General features: G+C 41.8%; 1 protein-coding gene across 6 annotated transcripts in view; it reads left to right on the top strand.

The window, feature by feature from the left end:
* Positions 1-26,121, top strand: part of jade2 (jade family PHD finger 2) — a 172,436-nt gene that overhangs the window by 98,358 nt on the left and 47,957 nt on the right. For all 6 annotated transcript variants that reach the window (XM_073067130.1, XM_073067131.1, XM_073067134.1 and 3 more), the window contains 5 exons: positions 3,098-3,288; positions 10,335-10,546; positions 12,657-12,824; positions 18,884-19,000; positions 23,685-24,182. In XM_073067130.1, coding sequence (XP_072923231.1) covers positions 3,098-3,288; positions 10,335-10,546; positions 12,657-12,824; positions 18,884-19,000; positions 23,685-24,182 — 1,186 coding nt within the window. The remainder of the gene's footprint in view (positions 1-3,097; positions 3,289-10,334; positions 10,547-12,656; positions 12,825-18,883; positions 19,001-23,684; positions 24,183-26,121) is intronic.

Genomic DNA, 26,121 nt, shown 5'->3' with positions numbered 1-26,121 from the left:
TCAGAGTTTGCTGATGCAAAAATAAATGGAAAGATACAGCATACTGTAATGAGGACATTGTGATTCTGCAGTTGTACATTCTTTGAGTGATTGTGTGAAACCTGGCAAATGCAATTTAACATGGGGATGTGTACGGCCATGAACTTTGGCCAGAGGAATCAAAATAAAGAGAGTCTGGAAATGAATGATGTACAGAGTGGTATATGGGTGTTTTGGTGCATGAATCACAAAATGTTAGCAGAAAGGTTTGAGTTAAGAAGGGGGTGGAGAGGTGTACAAGATTATGAGAGGCAGAGAGTGGACAGCCAGCGCCTTTGTGGCCAATACAAGAGGACGTCTGTTCAAGGTGAGTGGAGGAAAGTTCAGGAGAAATGTCAGAGGTAGGGTTTTTTACACAGTGAGTTGTATATGCCTGGAATGCACTGCGAGGGGTCGTGAAGAGGCTAATACAATAGAGATTCTTAGGCATATAGGTGTAAGTAAAATAAGAGGGTTCGGGACTGTGTAAGAGGGAACGGTTAGATTGCTTGTGGAGTAAGTTTATATAAGTTGAACAACATTCCATCACGTACTGTACTGGTCTATGTTCTAACACTGGTAGAAAACAGAAAACAGCTAAGTTGGAAATTTCTTCTGGTTGATCTGTCAAGAACCACACATTTTTCTCAGATGAAGGTTGAGAAGGCATCACACCAGCTATGGCTTAGTTGCATATTCTGTGATCCTTTTTACTTGATGCAAATAGATCAGAACCAAAAGTTGTGCAAGATTACACCCACTCCACTACAACCTCTACACTACTGCTATGAATCTAAGGTTCCATCTGTATAAATAGGATGTGATGCAAGTACAAATCGAGCTATATCATTTTATTTATTTCAAGGCATTTTTAAAGACAATTTTACCTTTTATTCTCAAAGCTCCAGAACCTAAATTTATCCATGTGTTTTTTTTAAGAGGACCTGATTTCTCAAAGGCCATTTTACAGATTTCCAGATCGTTTATTTTGTTTTCTGAAGAACAATATGTTCTCGAGTTGACCCAAAGAGGTGCTTCTTTAGCTCTCCTGTTAATAGCTGGTCTGCAGGTCGTAGTGTCTTTTTCTTTAACTTCAAAGTTCAAAATGCATTTATTATCAAAGTACATATATGTCACCATACACAGCCCTGAGATTCATTTTCTTGTGGGCATACTCAGTAAATCTAATAACCATAATAGAATCCATGGAAGACTCCACCCAACAGGGCAGAAAACCAATGTGCAAAAGACAACGGACTGCAAATACAAAAGAAAAAAAAAGAAATAGCTTCCTAAGGAACTCGTACATCATTGTGAAGGGTAAACATCTGGCCTTCCTGCATTCCGAGTAACACAGATAAAAGAAGTGTCAACTTGGATTCCAGCTTAGCAAATATGTAATTTATACCTGTCGATGGACTGAGAGTGTGTCACGTGGCCAAGTGGTTAAGGCGTTGGACTAGTGATCTGAAGGTTGTGAGTTCGAGCCCCAGCCAAGGCAGCGTGTTGTGTAGCACTTAACCACACTTTGCTCCAGTCCACCCAGCTGAAAATGGGTACCGGCAAAATGCTGGGGATTAACCTCGCGATAGACTGGCATCCTATCCGGGGGGTAGTCTCGTACTCTCAGTCGCTTTACGCCACGGAAACCGGCTTAAGCATCAGCCTGATGAGCCTATAAGGCTCGGGACAGACTTTAACTTTAATGGACTGAGAGATTTCTCATCTTGAGTGCTGTCTCTCCAGAATGGGTTAGATGGCAGCAATGGACAGAGACAAATGGACACTGAATCTTGAATGTGGTGCATGCTACACATATAATGAAGAAATTGCCATGAAGCAGCAGTATTGTGAATATGGTCAAAGAAATCAGGCAGTTTTAGGAAAAGGTTGTAAGTTAGAATTCCAATCTGTTAGGTACTACCATTAACCCAGAGGAGAAGCAAAGAGATTCAATGCCAAATGAAATCACAGCTCAAAAAGATTGCAGAAGCAGAAGATTTTATAGATGATGACACTGACTTTCAGAAGATGGGGAAATCAGTGATGGATGAATGGGTTTGACTATAGTTGGAGTATGGAAAACAGACTTTGAGACAATGGAGAATTAAAGTTGAATTGAACTTGGCCTTACCAGAGAAGTGAGCTTTAGAAATCATAATTGAAAAGGAGTTTCATTTCTATGAAGCTGTGGTCAAAATTATGTCTGATGTAGAAGTGAAAGTAAGCGATATAAAGGATGAAAACAATAGAGTTTGAAATATAATTCATGATTAAACAGATTGTGTGCAATTGTATGCAAGCTTCTGATGTAATGATGTGGAGCATTTGGCAAATGACATGGGCAAGTTTCAAGTGGGAGAAAATTTGCATTTGAGTATATTGTCTGGCCATGGAGTTGATACTGGTGACAATTAGATGTTGTCAGCATATGTTTAGAGTATTGTTGGATGAAGTTATAAATAAGTAAAATGAATATGAAATGGAGATAAACCTAGGAGTTGAGGAAAAGCTGTTGCTGGTTTTCCCTCGTACTTTCACTTGCTGGGGCTTTGGTTTTGCTACACCGTAGAGTGTGCAAACTGTGTATTTAGTGCAGGATATGTGGCTAGAACAAAATGCACTGGGAAAGGTATTGCACCTAACCCCTGAATACATCAGATAAGCAAAGTGTTTTTATCCATTTAATTGCAAAAAGAGACACAGAGGAAGCGAGTAAAAGAGCAAATAGTTTAAATGAACTAAATATCTCTAGTTCACATTAGTGATCTAGATAGTGGTATTGATATCAATCAGCATTATTATTGGCCTGGTGGTGTATCTTTCAGAGTAGATCGTAGTTCAGCAGAAACAATGCCAGTGCATTTCACTGCTGCTTTCTCTTCAGGGCCACATTGTACATCAACAAGCTGGTGACAAGTCTCTTGTATATCTCTTGTAGCTCCCCGAAATCACCGAAATTCTGCTTGGCTGTCTTAACACACAAGTGTAAACGAAAGTCCACACTGGAATTGTGCATGGTGAATTTGCTTGTGACAGAATATAGTTTAATATTTGACCTTCTTTGCTCTTTCTGTAGGGTTTCACCAGAATTTGAAAAAACACTCCTGGCTCCCAGCGAGCAAATGTTGGCGTCACTCAACAGCTATGAGTCCTCAGAGTCTGGCCATATGGACATAAAGTTTCCTCCAAGAAGTATTTGTCGCTATGACCTTGATGAAGTTGATGTCCACTGGTTGGAATTGGCGAATGCGGAGTTTCAGGAAGCAGGTATCACGTTTACTCTTTCTAACTTGTGAGGGAAGTACAGTAGCTGAGGACAAATATTCTTGCTGATGTTCTGAGAGGCATTCAGATTTAACATGGCCAGATTTCTACCCTGCCAGTCTGTTTGTTGCGTTTGAAGCCATAAATTTGCTGCTGCACAGACTGACGTGTTTCGCGATTTGGAGATGCACATTGTTTTTTATTTTCTCTTGTTAAATGGGATTGAGTTAGTTGGTCTGGAAAGGAATCAGCTTTGAGCACATTTTGAATATAAATCATGTATAAGCACAGGGAAGTAATCGATGTGCTAACAGTAAGGAAGTTGGATATTCTTTAAAGGTGAGTTTAAAGAGTAAAATAGTGCCATGTCTGGAAGCAGTGTGACATTATTTCATTAACTGTGCTCAGGAATTATTTATTCCTACAGTTTAGCTAAAACCAGAAACACATAAAATCCATACCTTTTCCTTGCAGTGGGCTAAGGTAGGCTTGGCCTTGGGCCAAGTACACCATACAACCATCAGTTGGGCAAGTTAAGTACATACTGAGACTTTGAATCAGTATTTGTGTGTGTGTGAACAGGAACAAGGTAATTGAGTAAAGAAGCATTAACAGGATTGATGCTGAGAGATTATTACCAGTAACTAGGTAGTCTCTAACTGGAGCACGGACTTTGTCCATTTACAGCTGAAGTTAGGAAACTTGGTAGTTCTTAGAGTAATGTCGATGCCTTGTCCACAAGTATAAACCATGCTGAAAACAGTGGATCTCTGGAGACATAGATCTTCTGGGGACTAGACAATCTGAGAATCAGGAAAGAGAGTGCATAAGGTTGCCTCTCAGCCTCTTCCTATTGTGAAAATATACACAACCTATCCATTCTCAGTCCTCCATTCCAGACAACATCATGATGAATCACTACCACATCCTTCCTCAAGTTTAAGCTCAAGTCTACTGTCATTGTACACATGTATACCTGCAAATGAAACAATGTTCCTTCAGACCAAGTTGCAAAGCAAAGTACATGTAACACACACACCACATAAAGTAATATTACCACTAGTAAACTAACCAGTAATAAGATGCATTTGTGGCACGTTAAAAAGTAAACAGTATAATGCTAGTGGGGCTTCATATTGATGAGACCTTGGTGGTGGCAGGGAGTTCAGAAGACTTGGGGCCTGGGGGAAGAGGTTGTTTCTCATCCTAACAGTTTTTGTCCAAATGCTACGGTACCTCCTGCCTGATGATAGAGATTGTTGGACGGATGGGAGGGATCATTGACAATGCTGATAGCTCTGTGCCTGCAGCCCTTTTGTTAACTATCTCTAGTGGATGGAAGAGAGTCCCTGATACCCTCTCAGCAGACCTTACGGTCCTTTGTGGGGACGTTGCGGTCAGATGCCCGTACCAGATGGTCAGGGCACTCTCGATGGTGCTCCTGGCAAAACTGGTCAGCTCGCAGCTTCCCAAAGTCCATAATTACCACTTCGGTCTTGTCCACTTGGAGACTCAAGTTGTTTTTGCGCCGTTTTACCAGCCGCACTGCCTCCTCTCTGTACACCATCTTGTCGACGTTGTTGATGAGGCCAACCACCATTGTGTCATCTGTGAACGTGATTGGATTTGAACTGGGTTTAGCGGTACAGTCATGCGTCAGCACCTTGTGGATGGCAGCAGACTGAGCACGCAGCCCTGGTGCACGGTGTGATGGAGCTAGAGGTGCTTCTGCAACACAGACTGACTGTGGCCTTTCTGTCAAATCGTTCAGGATCCAGTTACAGAGATAGGTGTTGAGACCCAACGAGGACAGTTTACTCACTGTCTTCTGAGGGATGATTGCACTGAGCGCCAAGTTGAAGTCAATAAATAGCATCATGGCATGTGAGGCACCATTTTCCAGGTGGGACAGGATGGAGTGGAGTGCAGAGGCTGTGGCAACATCAGTGGACCGATTAGAGCAATTAGCAAACTGGATAATGTCCAGTGTAGCAGGAAGATGGGATTTCATGCAATCCATAACCAGCCACCCAAACAAGCATGTTATCAGACCCCTGATCTATAAATACTGTATTCGTCCTGTAGTGTAGCCACCATGCAGAACACAATACTGTAGATGCAGTCTAACCAGCTTTTTGTACAATTGTAACATGCAGCTTTAACTTTCATACCCAATGCCTAATGCCTGAAGAAGCATACCAATGCCTTTTTGCACTATCCTCTATACCTTTGTCACTTTCAGGGAGCTGTGGACTTGCACCCCAACGTCAATTTGTAAATCAGTACTTGTAAGATCCCTGCCATAAGAGTCCTAACAGAATTTGACCTACAAACGTGAATTACCTCAGAATTGTCCAGAAGTTCCACCTGCCATTGCTTCATCTGTCTTTCCAGCTCATCTATGTTCCACTACATCCGTAGACAACCTCCTCCTCTATCTGCACCTCTGTCAATATTAATATAATCTGGAAACCTACTAATCATACCCTACGTTTCCAAACCATTCTTAGAAATAGTTGTTGCTTGTAAAATTCACTTACAAATATTACAAGCAACGAAGGCTCCAGCACCAGTCCCTGTGGTAGATTACTTGTTATAAATTTCCAGTCAGAAAAACACAAATCCACCACTACCCTCTGCCTTGTAATGCCAAGCCAGTACTGGATGGATTCAGTTTGCCAATTCACCTTGGGCCCCTCTTGCCTTGAATAGCTCAAGGGGTGGCACTAACAGGGTGCAAGATTCATGGAGCCTTCTGTCTCCAATTAGTATATCAGAATCTTGAAATCAGGAAAATCCATTTGGGAAAAAAAAACTCACCATTAGTTTCTGGGAGGTCCGTTTTTACACAACTATAAAGCAGTCCTTTTAAATAAAAACATCTTGCTGTAACCTGTCAACATATGATTCCCCAGCTAGTGAAAATGTAGATTGTGGTAGAGAACAATGCATTATTTGTCCTGGTCTATAAATACTGTACTTTTAGAATAAAACCTGAAATATTGGCTGAATACAGGATATCAGTGTAGTTGGGATGTTTACATAATTACAGTGGGGGAGGTAAAGTTGGCATGAATTTCCCAATCAGCATTATTTTAACAACTATGTGAGCGACATTATATGGATCTATTAAGACTAATTCTTAATTAAGATGGTTTGGAACTTCTTTGATTGTGTATTTTCACTGAGGTCCATTGCAGAGCAGTTTATGATGCACATCTGTGCCAGCTATCATGATGCTGAGTGAAATTCATTTGGCCAGTTTTCATGGTGTACGTAAATGGCCAGGATTGAATCTTCTGCAGTTCACTGCTAATTAATGTTAATTTGTATTCCCAATTAGAGAAACAACTATGAAAGTTGTGGGAGAAATGAATGAAGCATGATTGCTTTCAGATATGCTCGTTCAAAATGATAAGCACTATGAGGATGAAACTTTCTCTCAAACTTCTATACATTTTATCTAATCTGAGAAAGTTAATTAATACATGGGGTGAAAACCTTGGAAAATAATCTCATCCGTAAATTTCATTATTCACCCTGAAAAAATGTTACCAGTTGTATTTATTATGTTAAGGTTGTGCTATAGAGAAAAATACCACTTAATGTATTATGTTTAATGTAATTCAAAAAATGCCAGATGTTCAAGTTATACTGGGTCCCTTCATGGCACAAAAGACAGCTGATATACAGTTCAAAATTCCTCTCTGATATATCACTAATTGCAAAGCTTTGTATTTTCATATTTCAAATAAAAATATTCAAAAGTTTCAGGCTCCTGTTATCATCTAGAATCTACCGAAAAAACACTTCAATATTGATGAACCTAAAGAAAGATTAAATGGAGCAGAATGCCCTCATTCTGTCCCTTCATCTTATGGTCTGATAGGCAGAAACTCTTCACGAACTAAATGGTAGATCTAATCACTATCATATTAACTAATAACTGAAAGGTAATTGAACAGTTTGTGTTAATAATTGCGTTGAAGCCCTGTTGCTGTAAAAATCGAAAGGCAGGCAAAATGCGTTCAATGGTAAAAGTTAAGGAGTAATTTTTCTCAGCTGTTATAACTCTACCTAAACAATTCCACCTGGGCAAGTATTCAAAGCAAGAAAACATTTTGAAGAGTGGCTCAAACTTTTGGCAGCAAATTCTGTTTCATAGCCAAAGAGTCGAGTCCCAGCCCTGCCAGCTGAATGAAAATAAACCAGAGTACTCACGGTGTCTTTTCTTATTATTGATCCTCAGTTGATCTGTAGACCTCACACCAACATCCACCTATTTCCTTTATCTAACTCTGTACCTCAGCTCATTTGTGTATAAATTGTTACCTTCAGACTTAACATTTTTGATGAACATCTGACCAGATTTCCTCTTCTTATTCTTCTTAAACTTGAGTTATCTACATTCAATTCATCTAAAACACTATTCTAGCTCACACTATATCCCGTTCCCCTGTCACACCTGTAGGTACTTGGCTGACAGTTGAGTAACATCACAATGTGTTAATTCTCACCCCTAAGTTTGCTACTCTGTCCTTGTTAGCTTTGTAATCTCCAGTTTTACTAATGGTTGTATTTCTCCATTTCTGGCTCTTTACCCCCAAACGGAACTGAGTCACCATTGGCAAACTCAGCTTTCTGCCCCCTAAACTGTATGATTCCCTCCATAAACCTCTGCACTCCTTTCCTCTGGGCTCTTCCTTTCCACCTGTAAGGTTTGCCATTACCCAAGCCTTTGGTCATCTGTCCTCATATCACCTCAAGTGATTTGATGTTGATAACAGTGCTGTGAAACGCCAAATTCGATGTCAGTGATGTTATTGAAATATAGATTGTTGTTGATGTTGTCACTGTGGAAATGCTATATATAGAATTACATGTCTGTGACTTCTGCTGTGGAATGTCACATCACTGTTCAACTCAATAAATGTAACTTACATGGACTCTGTTCTGGATCTAGCATTAAGGTGTGTGTAGTTTAGAAGTACATCAGTGTACAGCAGGCTGTTCCCTGCTGTTTTACTAACTGAGATAGTTCAGCACTGCCTCAAAAAGGGAGGGATGGTGAGAGCAAAATTTCAAAATTATGCCATAATTAATAGTATGATTGGCTGATTGTTAGAATTTCCCTTTTTGATGTGACATAAATGTGTATAGTTTTTGCTGGAAAACTATAGAGGACAAATTCAGAACATCACTCTATTTACAGACAGACAGACAGACTTTATTGATCCTGAGGGAAATTGGGTTTCATTACAGCCGCACCAACCAAGAATAGTGAAGAAATATAGCAATATAAAACCATAAATGATTAAATAATAATAAGTTAATCATGCCAAGTGGAAATAAGTCCAGAACCAGCCTATTGGCTCAGGGTGTCTGACACTCTGAGGGAGGAGTTGTAAAGTTTGATGGCCACAGATAGGAATGACTTCCTATGACGCTCAATGTTACATCTCAGTGGAATGAGTCTCTGGCTGAATGTACTCCTGTGCCTAACCAGTACATTATGGAGTGGATGGGAGTCAATGTCCAAGATGGCATGCAACTTGGACAGCATCCTCTTTTCAGGCACCACCGTCAGAGAGTCCAGTTCCACCCCCACAACATCACTGGCCTTACGAATGAGTTCCGATACTTCATCAGCTACAAGGAGAGCCCTATTTCAGATTCTATGATGTGATTGGTCTGAACCCTCAGAAGTTAAAATGATGTTACTGTCTTATAGTTAGTTCCCCTATTCAATGTTCCACTGATCAAAAGAAAGTTTTCATTATAAATGACAATAAAATGGAAAAATTGTTATGCATTAGAATTAAATAATAACTATTTGAATACTATAATCATTGCATTGTTAATAATTTTGGTCCATTGATGTGACCATTATTTGGTTTAGTATGAACTGTATGAAGGACTTCAACTATCTGGGTGTGTTGGCACTTACTTTCTAGTTTGACCATAATGGACTTGCCAAGACAGGATTCTGCCACTACTACTACTACTACTACTACTACGACGTGGACTCAGACCTAGGGAGCCGGCGTCGGGCATGATGACGGACTCTCCACTCCTCCCTCTCCCTCATCAGTGTGTTCAGTTCATCTACATTAGTGGTGCCACTGTCTTCTAGGAGCGTGTTGACCATAGTCTTTGGAGGGCAACAGGGTTCATCCTCCCATGCTTGGGCTCAGGGTGGCGTAGACAGTGCCCCACTAGTTGCAGTCTTCTCGCCTCGATATTAGTAGTGAGCATCAGTAGGTCATCATAGAGCTTGACGTTGGTCATGTGCTGTTGTCAACTCACGTCAAGAGCCATCTGGAGCATTGGTGAATAGCAACCATCTATTGACTTTTGCATGGTCTTGGTGAGTGCCCACGTCTGGCATCCGTATGCGAGAATGGACTCTAAGACTGCTATGAACATAAGAGTCCATTCTGCCAGTACAAGGATATACCAGACACAGCGGAACATCTGGAGTCAGGTTATTTAGGTAATCCTGGTGGAGGTGGGGTGGCTCTGGCTCCCTTTGGTGTCTTCAGTTCAAATAAAGATATAATTCTTCACTAGATTTTGTAAACCTACGATGTGCAAACCTGCGTGGAGCAAATATTGAATTCGCAGCAATTTGCAGATAATTGTGTGGAGGAAGGAGTAAAGATTCTGATGTTTAACATCAATTTAGAGAATAAACATTAGCAAGCTATTCTGTTTTGGGGTCATAATAAACAATTGCATTCCTATTGCCATTGAATCAAATCAAAGCTCCGGGTGTGCATTCATCTGGAGTTACGACAATCCTTCCACCTGTCACTCTCATCCCAGCCTCTGCTGCCTCCAGTATCATCACCCTCATCCTCCTCCTCCTCCCCATTCCAGTTAAACAAGGGAGTGATGCCAGTTGCATGGGTCAACACAGGACTCGACTGTATTCAGTCAAGGATCCTTGGGAGCCAGTGAAGGACACGTGGTCTGTTCTGTTTCAAGCAGAATTAAAAATAAGGTTGCCGCCGAGGTCTACTTGATTAAGTTTGTTTTTTTTTTCCCAGGAATGCTAGAAGTGGACGAGCTGATGATGGAAAAGGTCATCGAGGAGCTGGAGAGCCAGTGTCAGGAGAACATGAATCTGGCGATCGAGACAGAGGAGGGTCTGGGGATTGAGTATGATGAGGACGTGGTGTGTGACGTCTGCCGCTCTCCGGAAGGGGAGGATGGCAATGAGATGGTTTTCTGCGACAAATGCAATATTTGTGTTCACCAGGTAAGGGTGTTGGGTGTTTTTTTGTTGTGTAATTGTTTTAGTTTCGAATCACTGACTGCTTTGATAAATGAACTTAAGCCTTTTAACCAAAATGGTGTATTGTGTGCCCAACATGTAGATAAGCCAACTGTACGCAGTGGTCAACAAAGAATCTTTCCTCATTTATTCAGTTTTATTGGAGTGCTTCCTGGGCCAGCATATGCCTTTATCATTCATGTTTGTGTGGTATATTCACATACGTGAATTTGTGTTAAGACTGTGTTGCCACAGCCCTCTATGGAAACACCAGTACCTAGGAAAAGAAAAGTGATGGACACAGCAGAGTCCTCCCCATTATCGAGCACGTTTACAAGGTGCACTGCCACAGGACAGCGGCATCTGTTGTCAAGGACCTGCATCATCCAGGCCATGCTCTCTTCTCGCTACACCCATCAGGGAGGAGGTTCAGGAGCCTTAAGTCCCACAGCACTAGGTTCAGCAACAGTTAATACCTTACAGATATCAAGCTGCTGAACCAGCGTAGATCAATTCACTCAGCTCAAAGCTGAACTGACTCCAATCACTTCTAAGGACTTTACAACTCATGTTCTCATTATTGTTAATTTACCTTTTTATTTGCATAATTTGTCCTCTTTTGCACATTGGATGTTTGTCAGTCTTTGTGATATATAGTTTTGCATAAATTCTATTATATCGCTTTAATTTGCTTTAAATGCCCACAAGAAAATAAATCTTAAGGTAGTATATAATGCCATACATGTACTTTAATAATAAATTTACTTTGAACTCTAAATCCTTCAAGACAAACTCACTGATCACCAGTTACCTTAATTTTGCCTACTACAAGAAGATTATGTACAGTAATTGAAAACCACTCATTTCCTCATGGTTCCCAAATAGCAGGTACTTACACATGCAAATTCAAATGATTTCATCTGTGGTTTCACATTTATTTGAAAATTTGTTACAATAAATGAGCCCAGTTCACTGAATTCTAAATGCCGTTTGTCCAATAAATACAGGGGCTAAATATATCTGCAAAGTAATGACTTAATAATTTGTTCAATTTCAAATGCTTTGAAAGATCTGAACAACGGAAGTGACTACCATGATTTTATTCATATTGGTCTTGAATCTTCTATCTCTCTCTCTCTCCCCCCCTCCCCCTCCCCCTCTCTCTCTCCCCCTCTCCCCTCTCCCCCTTTCCCCCCACTCTCTTCCCTCTCCCCTCTCCCCCTTTCCCCCACTCTCTTCCCTCTCCCCCTCTCCCCTCTCCCCCTTTCCCCCCACTCTCTCCCCTCTCCCCCTCCCCTCAGATATATATATCTATGTGTGGTATGTATAACTCTCTCCAACTTTTTTCTCAAAATCCCATCCATCCCACGACTCCAGCTTGCTAAACCTCTTCTACCATCCATTACTTTGATACTTTGTCCAAACCTTGGGCACTCACTTCCAATCTCTCCTTTTCTAGCTTCTGAAATGTTAGTTTAACAACCTGGTACTGCTTCACATTGAAATATTGAACAAACATTTTGCTTTCAGGAGTAATTAATAGTTCTCAGTTTTACCCCATCCGTGTTGTGACTGCCATAAATATAAAAAAAACGAGTGTATGATACACCATAGATAGCAAAATAATTTTTGTCAAACTTGGAATCACCTTCACCTCGATCACATCAGAAACAACCAGTGTCTCAACATCTGAATTTGTGATGTTGGCTGGTGACTTCGCAGCGAGGCCAGTGTTTTAATTTTAAGACCCACTGGGATAACTATTGCAAAATGATTTGACCCGTGGGGAAAGAATTCATTGCCTGGTAGGTCTTTTCATGTGAAAGCCAGCCATTGGAAGCGGAGTACTGTGGTTGAGATTTGTATTTCTCATAAAGTAGCCAACTGCGTAAAGGTGTTTGTTGTGACAGCCTGGACAAAGTTCCATTCTTAAATTTGTGTTCGGACTCCTAGAAGTTGGTATCAACTATTATGTTGTTCACTTGTTTAAGCTTCATCTGAAAGCTGACTAGATTATGAGGTGACATTCTTGCTCACGAATGATTATGTTCTAACAGCAGATATCTGACCATTTTCTATTTTTAAATCACAATAGGCTTGTTATGGAATTCTGAAGGTGCCTCTCGGCAGTTGGTTGTGTCGGACGTGTGCCCTGGGTGTTCAGCCAAAGTGTTTGCTGTGTCCCAAGCGAGGAGGAGCTTTGAAACCAACACGCAGTGGCACAAAGTGGGTCCACGTTAGCTGTGCCTTATGGATACCTGAAGTAAGAAACCTACCTGAATGCCGAGCTTCAGTGAACAGCCATTTCCTCACCTTGGGATAACAGGCACTGTATACTCTTCCAAAGCACCAGGCAGAGAAAATTCATGAATTAAATAATTTCTCAGAAGAGCAGATGGGAGGTTTGACTTTGTTGCCAAGAATCTGATTGTATAGGCTCAATATTCAAAAGTGTGCAGGTCAGCATTAAGGGCTTTTAATAAATTACCTCGTTGGTTGGCTGTTACTTTGATCAGAATTTAGTGCTGTAGCAAACTGAACACAGCTCCTGGATCTGACTGCAGTACAAACTTTGCAAGAGTTCACTGTGATTTGATTACAGAAAATTATGTCCTATTTTCTCATGATTTCCTGGTTTGGTAAATTAAAAATAAGTATCAGTGTATATTGGAAGTTATCACAGTTAAACTGTACAAATAAGAAAAAATGTGCAGGTGCTGGGAATCAAATACACACAAGATGCTGGGGAAAAAGAGATGAGAAATCAGAGTAAGAAGGTAGGGGAGGGGAGGAAGAAGTACAAGGTGGTAGGTGATAGGTGAAACCAGGAAAGGGGGGGGGTCAGATAAAGAGCTGGGAAGTTGATTGGTGAAAGAGCTAAAGGGCTGGAAAAGGAGGGATCTGATTGGAGAGGACAGAAGGCCATGGGAAAAAGGGAAGGGGGAGGAGCACCAGAGGGAGGTGATAGGCAGGCAAGCAGAGAAGGTGAGGGGGAAATGAGAATGGAAATGGTGAAGGTGGGAGGGGTTACAATTACCAGAAGTTCAGGAAATCGGTGTTAGTAACATTAGGTTGGAGGCAACCCAGACGGAATATAAGGTGTTGCTCCTCCAGCCCGAGTGTGGCCTCATCGCGACAGTAGAGTCGAGTCAAGTGAAGTTTATTGTCATTTAACTACATACATGTGTATAACGTATATAATAAATATAGAAATGAGACAAAGTTTCTCCGAACCAGGGTGAAACACACATAACACATGATAACTTATGAAGGTAAGGATAAAATCTACAGATGAATCACACACAAATAACAAACTAAAGTGCATTAATATTAAATATTGTAAGGTATGGAACAGTGACACTTTGAATACAATGCGGCTGGGAGTTCAGAAGCCTAATAGCCTGAGGAAAGAAACTGTTTCTCGTCCTGACTGTTCATGTTTTTATGCATCAGCGTCTGATGGTAGAAAGTCAAAGAGGATGCTGGATGAATGAGTGGGATCCTTAATTACACTGAGGGCACTGCATATGCAGCAATCCTGATAAATGTCCCCAATAGACGGCAGGGAGACCCCTGTGATTCCCTCAGCTACTCTCAATCTTTTGTAAGGATTTCTGTTCCAGTGCTCTGCTGTTCCCAGACCAGATGATCTAGCTTGTCAGGACACTCTCAATGGTGCTCCTGTAAAATGCACTTCAGACGGGGTGGGGGGAGGCAGGAGTCTTGCCTGCTTCAGTCTCCTTAGGAAGTGGAGGTGCTGCTGTGCCTGCTTGTTTAGGGCGGTGATGTTAAAGGACCAGCTGAGCTCATCTGTGATGTGAACTCCCAGGAACTTGGTGCACTTGACTCTCTCTGTGGAGGAGCCGCGTATTTGCAGAGGGCAATGGTTCATCTGCACCTTCTGGAAGTCCACAGTGATTTCCTTAGACTTCTCCACGTTCAGGCTGAGGTTGTTGTTCTCACACCAATCCACCAGCCACTACTTCCTCTCTATACTCCGCCTTGTCATCCTTCTTGACAAGGCCAACCACTATGGTGTCAGCTGCAAACTTGATGACACAATTTGAGCTGAATCCTGTGATACAGTCATGTGTCAGCAGTGTGAACAGCAGCGGGCTGAGCACTCAGCCTGAGTGAGCACCAGTGCTCAGCGTAATGGGACGCGAGACGTTACTGGCCACCTGGACTGACTGTGGCCTTACTGTTAAGAAGTCCAGTATCCAATTGCAGAGGGAGGTGTTAAGACCCAGTGAAGACAGTTTTCCCACCAGTTTCTGGGGTGTGATGGTGTTGGACGCTGAACTGAAGCCCATAAAGAGCAGCCTGGCATATGAGACCCCATTTTCTAGGTGGGACAGGACAGAGTGGAAGGCAGAGGCTATTGCATCGTCAGTGGATCGATTTAAGTGATAAGCAGAAGGGTCCATTGTAGTTGGGAGAAAGTCTCCATGACCAGCTGCTCAAAGCATTTCATAATGACTGACGTTAATGCCACCGGACGATTGTCATTTAGGAAGGATACTGTTGCCTCCTTTGGCACTGGAATGATGGTTGCTGCCTTGAAAACTGATGGGACAATGGATTATTCCAGAGATCTTAAATATGTCCATCAGCTGGAATGCACAGTCTTTCAGAACCCAACCCGGTATGTTATCAGGCCCCGCAGCTTTGCGTGGATTGACCCTGGCCAGGGTCTTCCTCGCCTCAGCTTCAGCTGGATGGAGTGTCTGCTCCCATGGGGGAGGAGTGCCTTCCATGCCAACACTTCGTCTGTGCATCAAACCGGGTGTAGAAAACATTCAGCTTCTCGGGAGCGAAGCGCCCTGGTCACTGATGCACTCGGTAGACTTGTAGTCTGTAGTTGTCTGATTTCCCTGCTCCATGCGCCTGGTGTCTCTGCTATCGCAGAAGTGACCCTGAATTCTCTGAGAATGCTCCATTTTGCCTGCCTGTTGGAGCGGAAAAACACTGCTCTTCCTTCCCTGAGAGTTGTCACATCTCCCACTCTAAAAGCAGGGCCGTGATCCGTCAGCCGTGCGTGGTACTCTGCAGTAAGCCATGGCTTCTGATTTGCCCTCTCCTGGATGTGGTTTGTGATGGTAACATCTTCAGTACACTTCCCCATGTAGCTGGTGACAGAATCCACATATTTCTCAATGGTTGCCATAGGTAGCAGCCTCTCTGAACATTCTACAGATCGAATTATCAAAGCAGGAGGCCATGGATTGGCATACAACCATATGACTTAGAAGCAGAATTAGGCCATCTGGCCCATCGAGTCTGCTCTGCCATTCAATCATGTCTGATCCTCTTTTTTTTTCTCCTCTTCAACCCCAGTTCCTGGCCTTCTCCCTGTAACCTTTGATGCCACGTCCGATCAAGAACCTATCAGCCTCTGCCTTAACGACCTGGCCTCCACAGCTGCACGTGGTAACAAATTCCACAAATTCACCACCCTTTGGTTAAAAAAATTTCTCCGCATCTCTGTTTTGAAAGAGCGCTCCTCTATCCTGAGGCTGTGCCCTCTTGTCCTGGACTCTCCCACCATGGGAAACATCCTTTCCACATCTACTCTGTCTAGGCCTTTCAACGTTCAAAAGGTTTCAATGAGATTCCCCCCTTCATCCTTCTGAATTCCAGTGAGCACAGACCCATAGCCATCAAATGTTCCTTGTGTGATAACCCTTTCATTCCCGGAATCATCCTTGTGAACCTCCTCTGGACCCTCTCCAATGCCAGCACATCTTTTCTAAGATGAAGGCCCCAAAACTGTTCATAACACTCAAGGTGAGGCCTCACCAGTGCCTTATAAAGCCTCAGCATCACATCCCTACTCTTGTATTCTAGACCTCTTGAAATGAATGCTAACATGGCATTTGCCTTCCTCACCACCGACTCAACCTGCAAGTTAGCCTTTAGGGTGTTCGGTACAAGGACTCCAAAGTCCCTTTGCATCTCAGATTTTTGGATTTTCTCCCCATTTAGAAAATAATCCGTACATTTATTTCTATTATCGAAGTGCATGACCATGCGTTTTCCAACATTGTATTTCATTTGCCACTTTCTTGCCCATTCTCCTAATCTGTCTAAGTCCTTCTGCATCCTACCTGTTTCCTCAACACTACCTGCCCCTCCACCAGTCTTTGTTCGTATCATTTGCAAACTTGGCTACAAAACCATCTATTCCATCATCTAAATCATTGATAAACAGCATAAAAAGAAGTGGTCCCAACACTGACCCCTGCGGAACACCACTAGTCTCTGGCAACCAATCAGAAAAGGATCCTTTTATTCCCACTCGCTGCCTCCTACCAATCAGCCAGTGCTCTCACCATGTTAGTAATTTTCCTGTAAAACCTTGGGCTCTTCACTTGGTAAGCAGCCTCATGTGTGGCACCTTGTCAAAGGCCTTCTGAAAGTCCAAATATACAACATCCACTGCATCCCCTTTATCTATCCTACTTGTAATCTGCTCAAAGAATTCCAACAGGTTTGTCAGGCAGGATTTTCCCTGAAGGAAACCATGCTGACTTTGTACTATCTTGTCCTGTGTCACCAAGTATTCCATCACCTCATCCTTAACAATTGACTCTTAACATCTTCCCAACCACTGAGGTCAGGTTAACTGGTCTATGATTTCCTTTCTGGACATGCCATCAGGTTGGAGGCTACCCTGACAGAAATTAAACTTTACACTGGACTTAACATTAGCAACACTGTCGACAGTGAAATGTTCAGGTCTCCTATACAAAGCAAGAAAAAGGACTACATATTGTGTATCGAACAGTTTCTCAGACAATGTCAGGATGATTACATGTAACACACATCTGCAAGACAACTGTACACTGCGCAGTATTATCTTTTAGTGAAGTTGTATTTGCAGCAAAGACTTGACTGTTGGGTGAGCGGGTTATCAACATGACAGTTAGCTCTTGTCCATGAGCTGGAAAGAAAGGCAGGACTCATCCGGGTGAAATGTTTTCATTTCTTGGCCATAGTTTAACATTTCAGATGCATCTTGAATGATCCAAAAGATATTCTTGTGCATTGTACCCTACTTCTGAAACTTGGCTTCATTTAAAACCAGACTTTTAAAGTGTATTGCAGAGACTATATAATCATTTCTGTGGTAGTAACCAAGAAATATCTTTCTATTCCCTGTGTTTCGAGGGATTTAAACTGGATTTAAGGAACAAATTTGTGGCAGTAGAGGGAGCTATACCCTGTCCTTAATAAGTGTGATGTACCTTCCTTGGGAAATGGGTAATATTTAATTAACCTAATACATCAATGGAAAATTTATTCCAGTCCACAGCCATAAGTTATAAGCCTTTGATAATTTCACTGTTCCTCCTGACCCAAAGTTAACATTTGTTTCATTGACATTATGTTTAGTTTCCTTAGTTAAAGATGATTAAAGTCTGTTTAGTAGACAGAATTCGAACTTTATTAGGTAAAGCCAAAATATGATGTTAATGTACAACAAATTGATTAGAATTACGATATTAGTTGATCTGTCTCTGTATGCTATTTTTTTCTGTTATTTTTTTCACATTTCTCTTCCAATATTTTGTTAGTTTCTACATAGAAAAATACAGAGTACAAAAAGATATACAAGTCAAAAACAAGATAAAATAATACCAAATACATTATATTTGAATCACGCTTGCAATTTCATTACCCTATATTCATGTAAATTAAATTAAATCGTAATATTGAAATGTGATAATTTTTTAATACAAAACGAAGAATCTAAGCCCACTACCAAGATCTAAGTTGTTAAATAAAGAAAGAAAAAAGGGAAAAAAATCCTTATCATTTCTAATATAACTTTTACTTTATCCCTTAAACATTGCAGAGTTAGCTTTGGGAGAAAGGACTTGTAATTCCTTCTCACTTCTACCCTCCCATGAAAAATCGGAGTAATTACCTCATTGAACTCCTGTCCACTTTAGAAACTGCTTCTTCAAGCTGATCACAATCCTCTGCCCAGAAAAAGAATGAAGTAGAATTGAAACCAAATTCTGAGCCATACGTATAAGATCGATGCACCGCAGGGTGTGTCCAGTCAAACTCAAATCACATTTCAACACTGTTGAGCAGTCTGTTGGTTTGAGACTAAGTATATTCATGAATCAGAGAGGAGGTGGCGTAGACCATCCACTGGGTCAGGAGCAGAGGCCTAGAATGAAAACTTCTGTCCATAGTGATAATGGTAGCTGGTCTGGCCTACAGCAGAAGAAAATCAAATCTATCGGGGATAAGGGTCCCAAAAATTGAATTGCCTTTTTAAATGCCTGAACTGTATTTCCTTGTTTTCAGGTAAGTATAGGTTGCCCTGAGAAGATGGAACCCATTACAAAGGTGTCCCACATTCCTGCTAGCAGATGGGCTTTGGCGTGTAGCCTTTGCACTGAACGGACTGGGACGTGTATTCAGGTCAGTATAAGCACATGCCTCTTTTTCTGATCTGTGACTACAATAAAAAAAATTAAGGTATTTTGTTGTGATGGGAGACTATGAAATTACCTTGTGCAACTTCCAGTTTCTTACCTCACCTGAACCACCTGTGCTATTTAGTAGAATCGTACCTTTGGGCTCTCCTAACGCTGACAACTTGTCCATGTATTGCCTCATGCAAGCTATAAATAATAAATTCTCTTTAAAGTACCCCTGCCTCATCAGTCCGTGTTGATTCGACTGCCATGATCAGAGTAGTAGCAGCGTTTTCAATTTGCCTGAAGGAAGAGGAAAACATTGATGTTCTCTTCTGTTCTCTAACACTGTGGACAGCTTATTGATGATTACTGCCAAAGCTATTGTGTGAGGGATGAGGGGATCAAGTGAGATATATCCAAGTTTGCTACAAAGGAAGGTGGTGGTGTGCACTTTGAGCAGTATTAAAGAGCCTTCAGGGAATGTAGTAAATTGGGTGAATGGGAAAGGACGTGGCGGATGGAGTCTAATGTGCAATCTTATAGAATATTCTTTAAATAGCAAGAGGTTAAAGACGATTGATGATCTGTGTTGTCTTGGTGTCCTTGAACATGAGTCATTGAAAGTTAATATGCAGATTAGGAAGGCAAATGGTATGTTGGCTCTTATTGCAACTGGATTTGAGAATGAGAATGTTAGTGTCTTGCTCAAGTTATATTAAGTTCTGCATATTATAAGAACATAAGACGAAGGAGTAGAATTAGCCTATTTGGCCCATTGAGTCTGCTGCACTATTTCATCATGGCTGATTCATTTTTCATCTCAGCCGCAATCTCCTGCCTTCTCCCCGTATCCTTTCATGCCATGACCAATCAAGAATCTATCAACCTTTGCCTTAAATATACATAAAGACTTGGCCTCCACTGTTGCCTGTGGCAACGAATTCCACAGATTCACCGTTCTCTGGCTACAGAAATTCCTCCTCATCTCTGTTCTAAAAGGACACCCCTCTGTTCTGAGGCTGGGTCCTCTGGTCTTGGACTCTCCCACCATAGGAAACATCCTTCCCACCTCCACTCTATCAAGGCCTTTCACCATTCAATAGGTTTGAATGAGATCACCCCTCAATCTTCTGAATTCTAGTTAATATAGGCCCAGAGCCTGTATTATGTATAGATCTGTTCTCTCTACCTGAGGAAAGGTTTACTGGCAGTAGATGGAATGCAGCTGAGGAAAACCAGCTTGATCCCTGAGATGGCTTGTTGGTTGTTGTAGGAGGAGTAAAGTCAAGTGGGCGGTATTCTCATGTTTAGACGAGTGAGGAATGATCTTGTTAAACTGCCTAGAATTCTGAAGAATTTTGGAGGGTGTCTAACCAGGGGTCATAGTATCAGAATAAGGGGTCATGCATTCAGGATGTAACCCAGGGGTTATTGAGTCTTTGGATTTTGTTTTACACAAGAGGACAACCTTAATTGATATTTTCAAAATGGGGATCGACATAGTTTTAGACATTAATGGAACAAGAGGGACTTAGAATCTGTGCAGGAACTTGACACTGAGGTAAGTGAATGGTGGAGCAGGCACAACAGATGATGGTTCACTTGAGCTGCTTCTTTTCTTTCTTAATAAAAAAAAAATTGGAGTGAAAATGGCATTGGTTCCCAAGCAAACAGTCTGATCAGAGCTTTTGCTCCTGGTTGCTGTAAAAGTATTCCTGTTCCACAAATTGTTTCTTTTTCTTAATGACAATTCTGTTGGATGCATTCACATTTTGTTTATATCAGAGAATTAGGGGAGTTTGACCACTGTGTGAGCCTCAACCCACTTTGTCTAACTCTGTCAGCATCTCCTTTCTGTCCTTAATCCTTTATTTATTTTGACTTGATCACGTTTATGCCTGTCACTTCAACCATGCCACTTGGTAATAAACTCCATATTTGCAACACTTGATTCCTAGTCTGTCTTTTATTAGCTTCTAGGCATACTTTCCCAGCCATTAACATTAACACTGTTAGTGACCTTTGATGATGAGACATCAAAACGTTTATAGAATCTCAGATTCAGATTTAATCATCATTTGTACATTGAAACATACAGTCGTTTGCATTAACGCAGCTGAAGATGTGCTGGGGGCTAACCGCAAGGTCATTCAGCTCAGAAACAGGCCCTTCAGCTTTACACTAACCCCATTTTATTCACCCCACGTTCCTTTCAACTCGCTCAGTTTCCACCACTCACCTACAAGCTAAGGGCGGTTTACAAAAGGCAAGATCACCTACCGGCCCAGGTGTTCTTGGGATGTGATGGAGACCAGTGCGTGCTCCTCCCGAGTACCGCAGTATAACACCTTCTACTTGGAGTGAGAGGTGCACACATACAGCATCCAAGGTCAGAATCAGACTCGGGTTGCTGGAACTGGGAGGCTGAAGCTGTAGAGTGGCATCACTTAATCTCTGCATGCTTTAGAACTAGCTTACTTGGGCTGTTCTTATTGAAGAAATTATTCAGTACGCATACCTTGTCACTGGACAAAGAATTGCACAGCACAAGATTTTTGCGCACACTGGTCATTACAAATTAGAGGGAGCGTTGCTTGTGTCACCATCGTGTTGGCAGGGAGCTGTCACTACAGGGGATGCAAATCCTCACTAGTGGATTAGAGTGGCTCGGCCTGCAAAATCAATCAGAAGAACTCACCTCAGTCCTTCAGCTGACGGCACAGCAGTCTGCAGCCTCTCATCAGTGAGGACGCAGAAAGCGGACTCGTCTCCCAGACTGAACACTTAAAAGCAGCCTGATTGTATTTGCTGCTGGGGGAATTCCTTGGTCTTTCTACCTTCGAATGCATTTTCCAAGAATCTAATCAACAGAAGCTCCTGGCACAGGTCGAGACCAGAAGCTCAGTGTCAGCCTCCTCTCTGAATCACAATTTCCTGTCTTCCTCCCACATGAGATATTTCAGCATAGGAACCTAGTCTGACACTTTAGTGCGGGTCTGGAGGGGTGCAATGCAATGGCAGACGCCTGGATGAGCTGTTAAACTACTCCTTATCCGTGTGTACAATGTCCTTGAAGGGATGTTGGGGGTGGGGGGGGGGGTGTTATCCCTGATATTTCTACCTCAGTCAACATTTTAAAAACAGATTATCATGTCATAATGTCATGGTTTTTTTTGTGGGAGCTTTCTTCTGTCACAACAGTGACTCCTTAAGTACTTAATGGGTTGTAGACTGGGGCATCAGTAAATTAAAATATATTTTCCTGTTCACAGTGACAACAGTAAAACAGCAGAAGAGTTCACCTCCCAGTTCTCTTCCTAATGTCTGACTTACAGCATTTTCACAGTCGGGCCATTTGGTCTCATAAGACTGTGATGATGTTTTTACCCCACTCAGACCTACCACATTTCAGCCCTCCAGAATATTTCTATCATGACCTTGTCTCTCGTGCTAATTTCTAAATTCCTTCTGAATGCATCCGGGCTTTCTGCCTCGTCGTCTGCAATGTCTGGAAGTTCTGTGCTCGAACCGTTCACTGTGTAAACAAAACCCTTCTGACTTCCCCGTCTTGTATTTCTGACCCTGTAAGTGGATTCTCATGCAAAACGGGACTTCTGCCTCGAGATTGAATTGTATGGCACTGCTTTCTCTCAGCACTATGCAATCTAAAATCGATTTTATCTGGAGCACATCACCTGAGTGAACATCCCAGGAAAAATAATGTCAGTCACAAAATAGGATCAGGCAATTCCAGTCACAATCCCGCATTAATAAATCCAATGTTTTCCCAGTGTTAGATCTGCATCTAATGATGTCAGTCACCATGGAGCAAACATTCCCACCCCTTCTGACACAAACTGCAGCTGAAGCACCTATTGTTTAACAGACACAGGATAACAAGGACCATCACACACAGTGGTTTCCACTTTGCCGTGATTTTACTCCGACATGGAATCACAAGCAAAAACACAGTCTGCTGAAGCAACTCTGCAGCATCATTTTTGGCTCATAGCAGATGATTAATAACAAGTTAATCTGAAATTACCATTCTTACTACTTGAGACATCAAAGTTTTCTAACAATGCTAAAGACCTTTGATATCTCAAGGAAGCACTTGAATGTTACTTATGTATTAAGAATTATCTTACGATCAAGTAACATGCAATAAAACCTTAAGATATTGGCTTTTCTAATTACGTACCCTGGAGTGTTACCACAGTTTAGGGAGTTAAGGAGATAAGATATCACTGCATTTAAAGAAAAGTAATTTCTAATGCACTTACTAAGAAAAATGGAAACTACATTATGTGTATTGGACCAGGCGGCATTGAAGTAGGTCTCACAAATTTCATGCCAAATGTTTGAAGTTCTTTTTGTTGTTATATCAAGGTAGCTCCCACATGCGCAAACTGTTCACTTCTGATAGAGAAATATTAGTGATAAGCTTGCTGCCAAAAGAGCGTGATTGCTCAGTGGGTAAGTTCACAAACGCTATTGGTTTACTGAAGTTTGTGGTAACTTTTTAAGCTGCATTGTCACCGTTGTCATGTCATAGTTGTCTCAGTGTGGAGCTAGAAACCGGCACTGGAAGGAAGATGTTTTCAGCTGGTGCATGGGTAATAAAGCCATAGCAGAATTGAAAACCATTGAGTAAATCTTTATTTTATTATCTTTCCTCTCTCTAGTGTTCAATGGCCTCCTGTATAACAGCATTCCATGTCACTTGTGCATTTGATCACAATTTGGAAATGAGGACTATTCTAGCAGAGAATGATGAAGTCAAGTTTAAGTCCTACTGCCTGGAGCACAGCAGTACTCCTACCACCTGCTCTAACAAACGGGACGAGACCCGGCAGTTCACTGCGGCCACCGATGGGATAGCTGAGGTGAATCAGAGTGAGCAGGACTTGGAGAAGGCAAGCCTTAGGAAACAGAAGCTGCAACAGCTAGAGGAAGAGTTCTATGAACTGGTGAAGCCCGCAGATGTGGCTCAGGAGCTTCAGATGTCTGATGTCTTGGTGGATTTCTTCTACCAGTACTGGAGGCTCAAGAGGAAGTCAAACTTCAACAAACCTCTCCTGGCTCCAAAAACAGACGAAGTGGACAATCTCGCCCAGCAGGAGCAGGACATCTTATACAGAAGGCTGCGGCTTTTCACCCACCTTCGCCAAGATTTGGAGAGGGTGAGTTTGAAATTTAAAGTTAATTGCATCAAATACAGACTTTTATTAACAACCATCATATAAACCTGTCATTTAAAAACATTCGTCCTGATTAAGGCTCTCAACCCAAAAAGTTGACTGTTTATTGCTCTCCATTGATGCTGCCTGACATCTTGAGTTCCTCCAGCATTGTGTGAGTGCGCGCGATTGAAAAGCAAGACACTGCATATACGGTAAATCTGAAATAAAAATGTAGGATATACTCAGCATTCAGACAGAGTTAACTTTTTGGGTTGAATGATTTCCTTCTTCACAACTAGGAAGAATAGATGATAAACTAGGTTAAATTGTAGAGAGATAATAGAAGTTGAGGCTGTGTTCTGGAGAAAGTAGCTCTCCTTGGCGATGCTGTCTTCTCACCGTATCCATCATGGTTTCATTAGCTGGGCAATTGCTCCTTCATAATAATTCATCGCTTCACCAGTAATGTGTATTCACCGGAATGAAGGAGTGACCTAATGGAAACCTATCGAATGGTGAAAGGGCTTGATAGAGTGGATGTGGAGAGGATGTTTCCTATGGTGGGAGAGCCTGAGACCAGAGTACACAGTCTCAGAGCAGAGTCCTTATAAAACAGAGATGAAGAAAATTTTATTTAGCCAGAGAGTGGTGAATCTGTGGAAATCTTTGCCACAGGCAGCTGTGGAGGTCAAGTCTTTATGTATATTTAACGCAGAGATTGATTGAATCTTGATTGGTCTGGACATGAAGGGATACAGGGAGAAGGCAGGAAATTGGGGCTGAGAGGAAGAATGGACCAGCCACGATGAAATGGCAAAGCAGTCTTGATGGGCCAAATGGCCTAATTCTGCTCATCTATCTTATGGTCTTCACAAATGCAAGTGCCTTGGAAAATGTGGTTTACACATTTAAAAGGAAAAGACAGTGTTACTTCTGTCAAAGTTACTTCCAACAGAAAAGTTGAAAATACTTAGCAGGTCAGTCTGCATCAGGGGGAAGAGAAACAGAGTTAATGTTTCAAACCAAAGATCCTTTGTCAGAAATGTTGTGACGATGAGTTCTCATGAAGGTGCTTCAACTTGAAGCGTTAACTGTGCTGCTTTTCGACACAGTCTGCTGAGCTCCGCCAGCATTTTCTCTTTCTGTTTTTCTTCTAGAATTGCAGCATCTGCAGTTTCATTGATATTCACTGAAGAGTTATTTGCATTTGGCTGGTGAAGACAGATTGCTATGCAGCATGTATCAGAGCAAGGTTCAGTGAGTTAGGTGCCTTTGATTCTGTAATCTCAGGGCTGGAGAGCCCACTGGCTGTGAGGGAGGTCAGTGCTCAATACTGAACGGACAGCACTACCCCACATAACAAGAGATGCTGTGGCCCAATAACTCTTTAGTTCCACGACACTATACTTGCAGATCATTTTTATTAGCAAAGTACTTAGGTTAGTTTATGGTGACATAGGCATGCTTTGATAATAAATTTATAAGCTTTCTGTAGCACTCCAACATATTCCTTTCAGTTTCTTGCTATATTTTTTCCAATTTATTCCCAATTCAGAATGTTGGCACCCCCAATTACCATGGTGCCTGTTCCTTGAATTTGCTTTCTCTTTTGCTTTGGGAGAATTGGATTAGTACAGTAGTAGTCGAGCTACCCTTCACCTCAAAGGTAGAGATACTGGATGAGCAAATGATAACCGGTTACCATAGTTAGAAAAAACATTGGGCTGAGGTTACAGACAGATCTTAACAGATAGCAGAGCAGCTTAAGGAGTGGAGTGGCTACAGCTGCTCCTAATGCATATGTTGATGGTTTTGCAAGTAACTTCTAAATTCCTGACATTGAACTATCTGGGTTCTCACTATTCAAAGACACCCACAAAGTATGGAGAGCAGTCAGCCATTCAGTCCAAGAAAGCCGAAGACATAAAGTATGCTGGAG

This window comes from Hemitrygon akajei, chromosome 15 (genome assembly GCF_048418815.1).
Source record: "Hemitrygon akajei chromosome 15, sHemAka1.3, whole genome shotgun sequence".
In the NCBI taxonomy this organism is placed as follows: domain Eukaryota; kingdom Metazoa; phylum Chordata; class Chondrichthyes; order Myliobatiformes; family Dasyatidae; genus Hemitrygon; species Hemitrygon akajei.
Note: the sequence above shows the minus strand (reverse complement) of the source record. Positions and strands in the feature narration are given on the sequence as shown.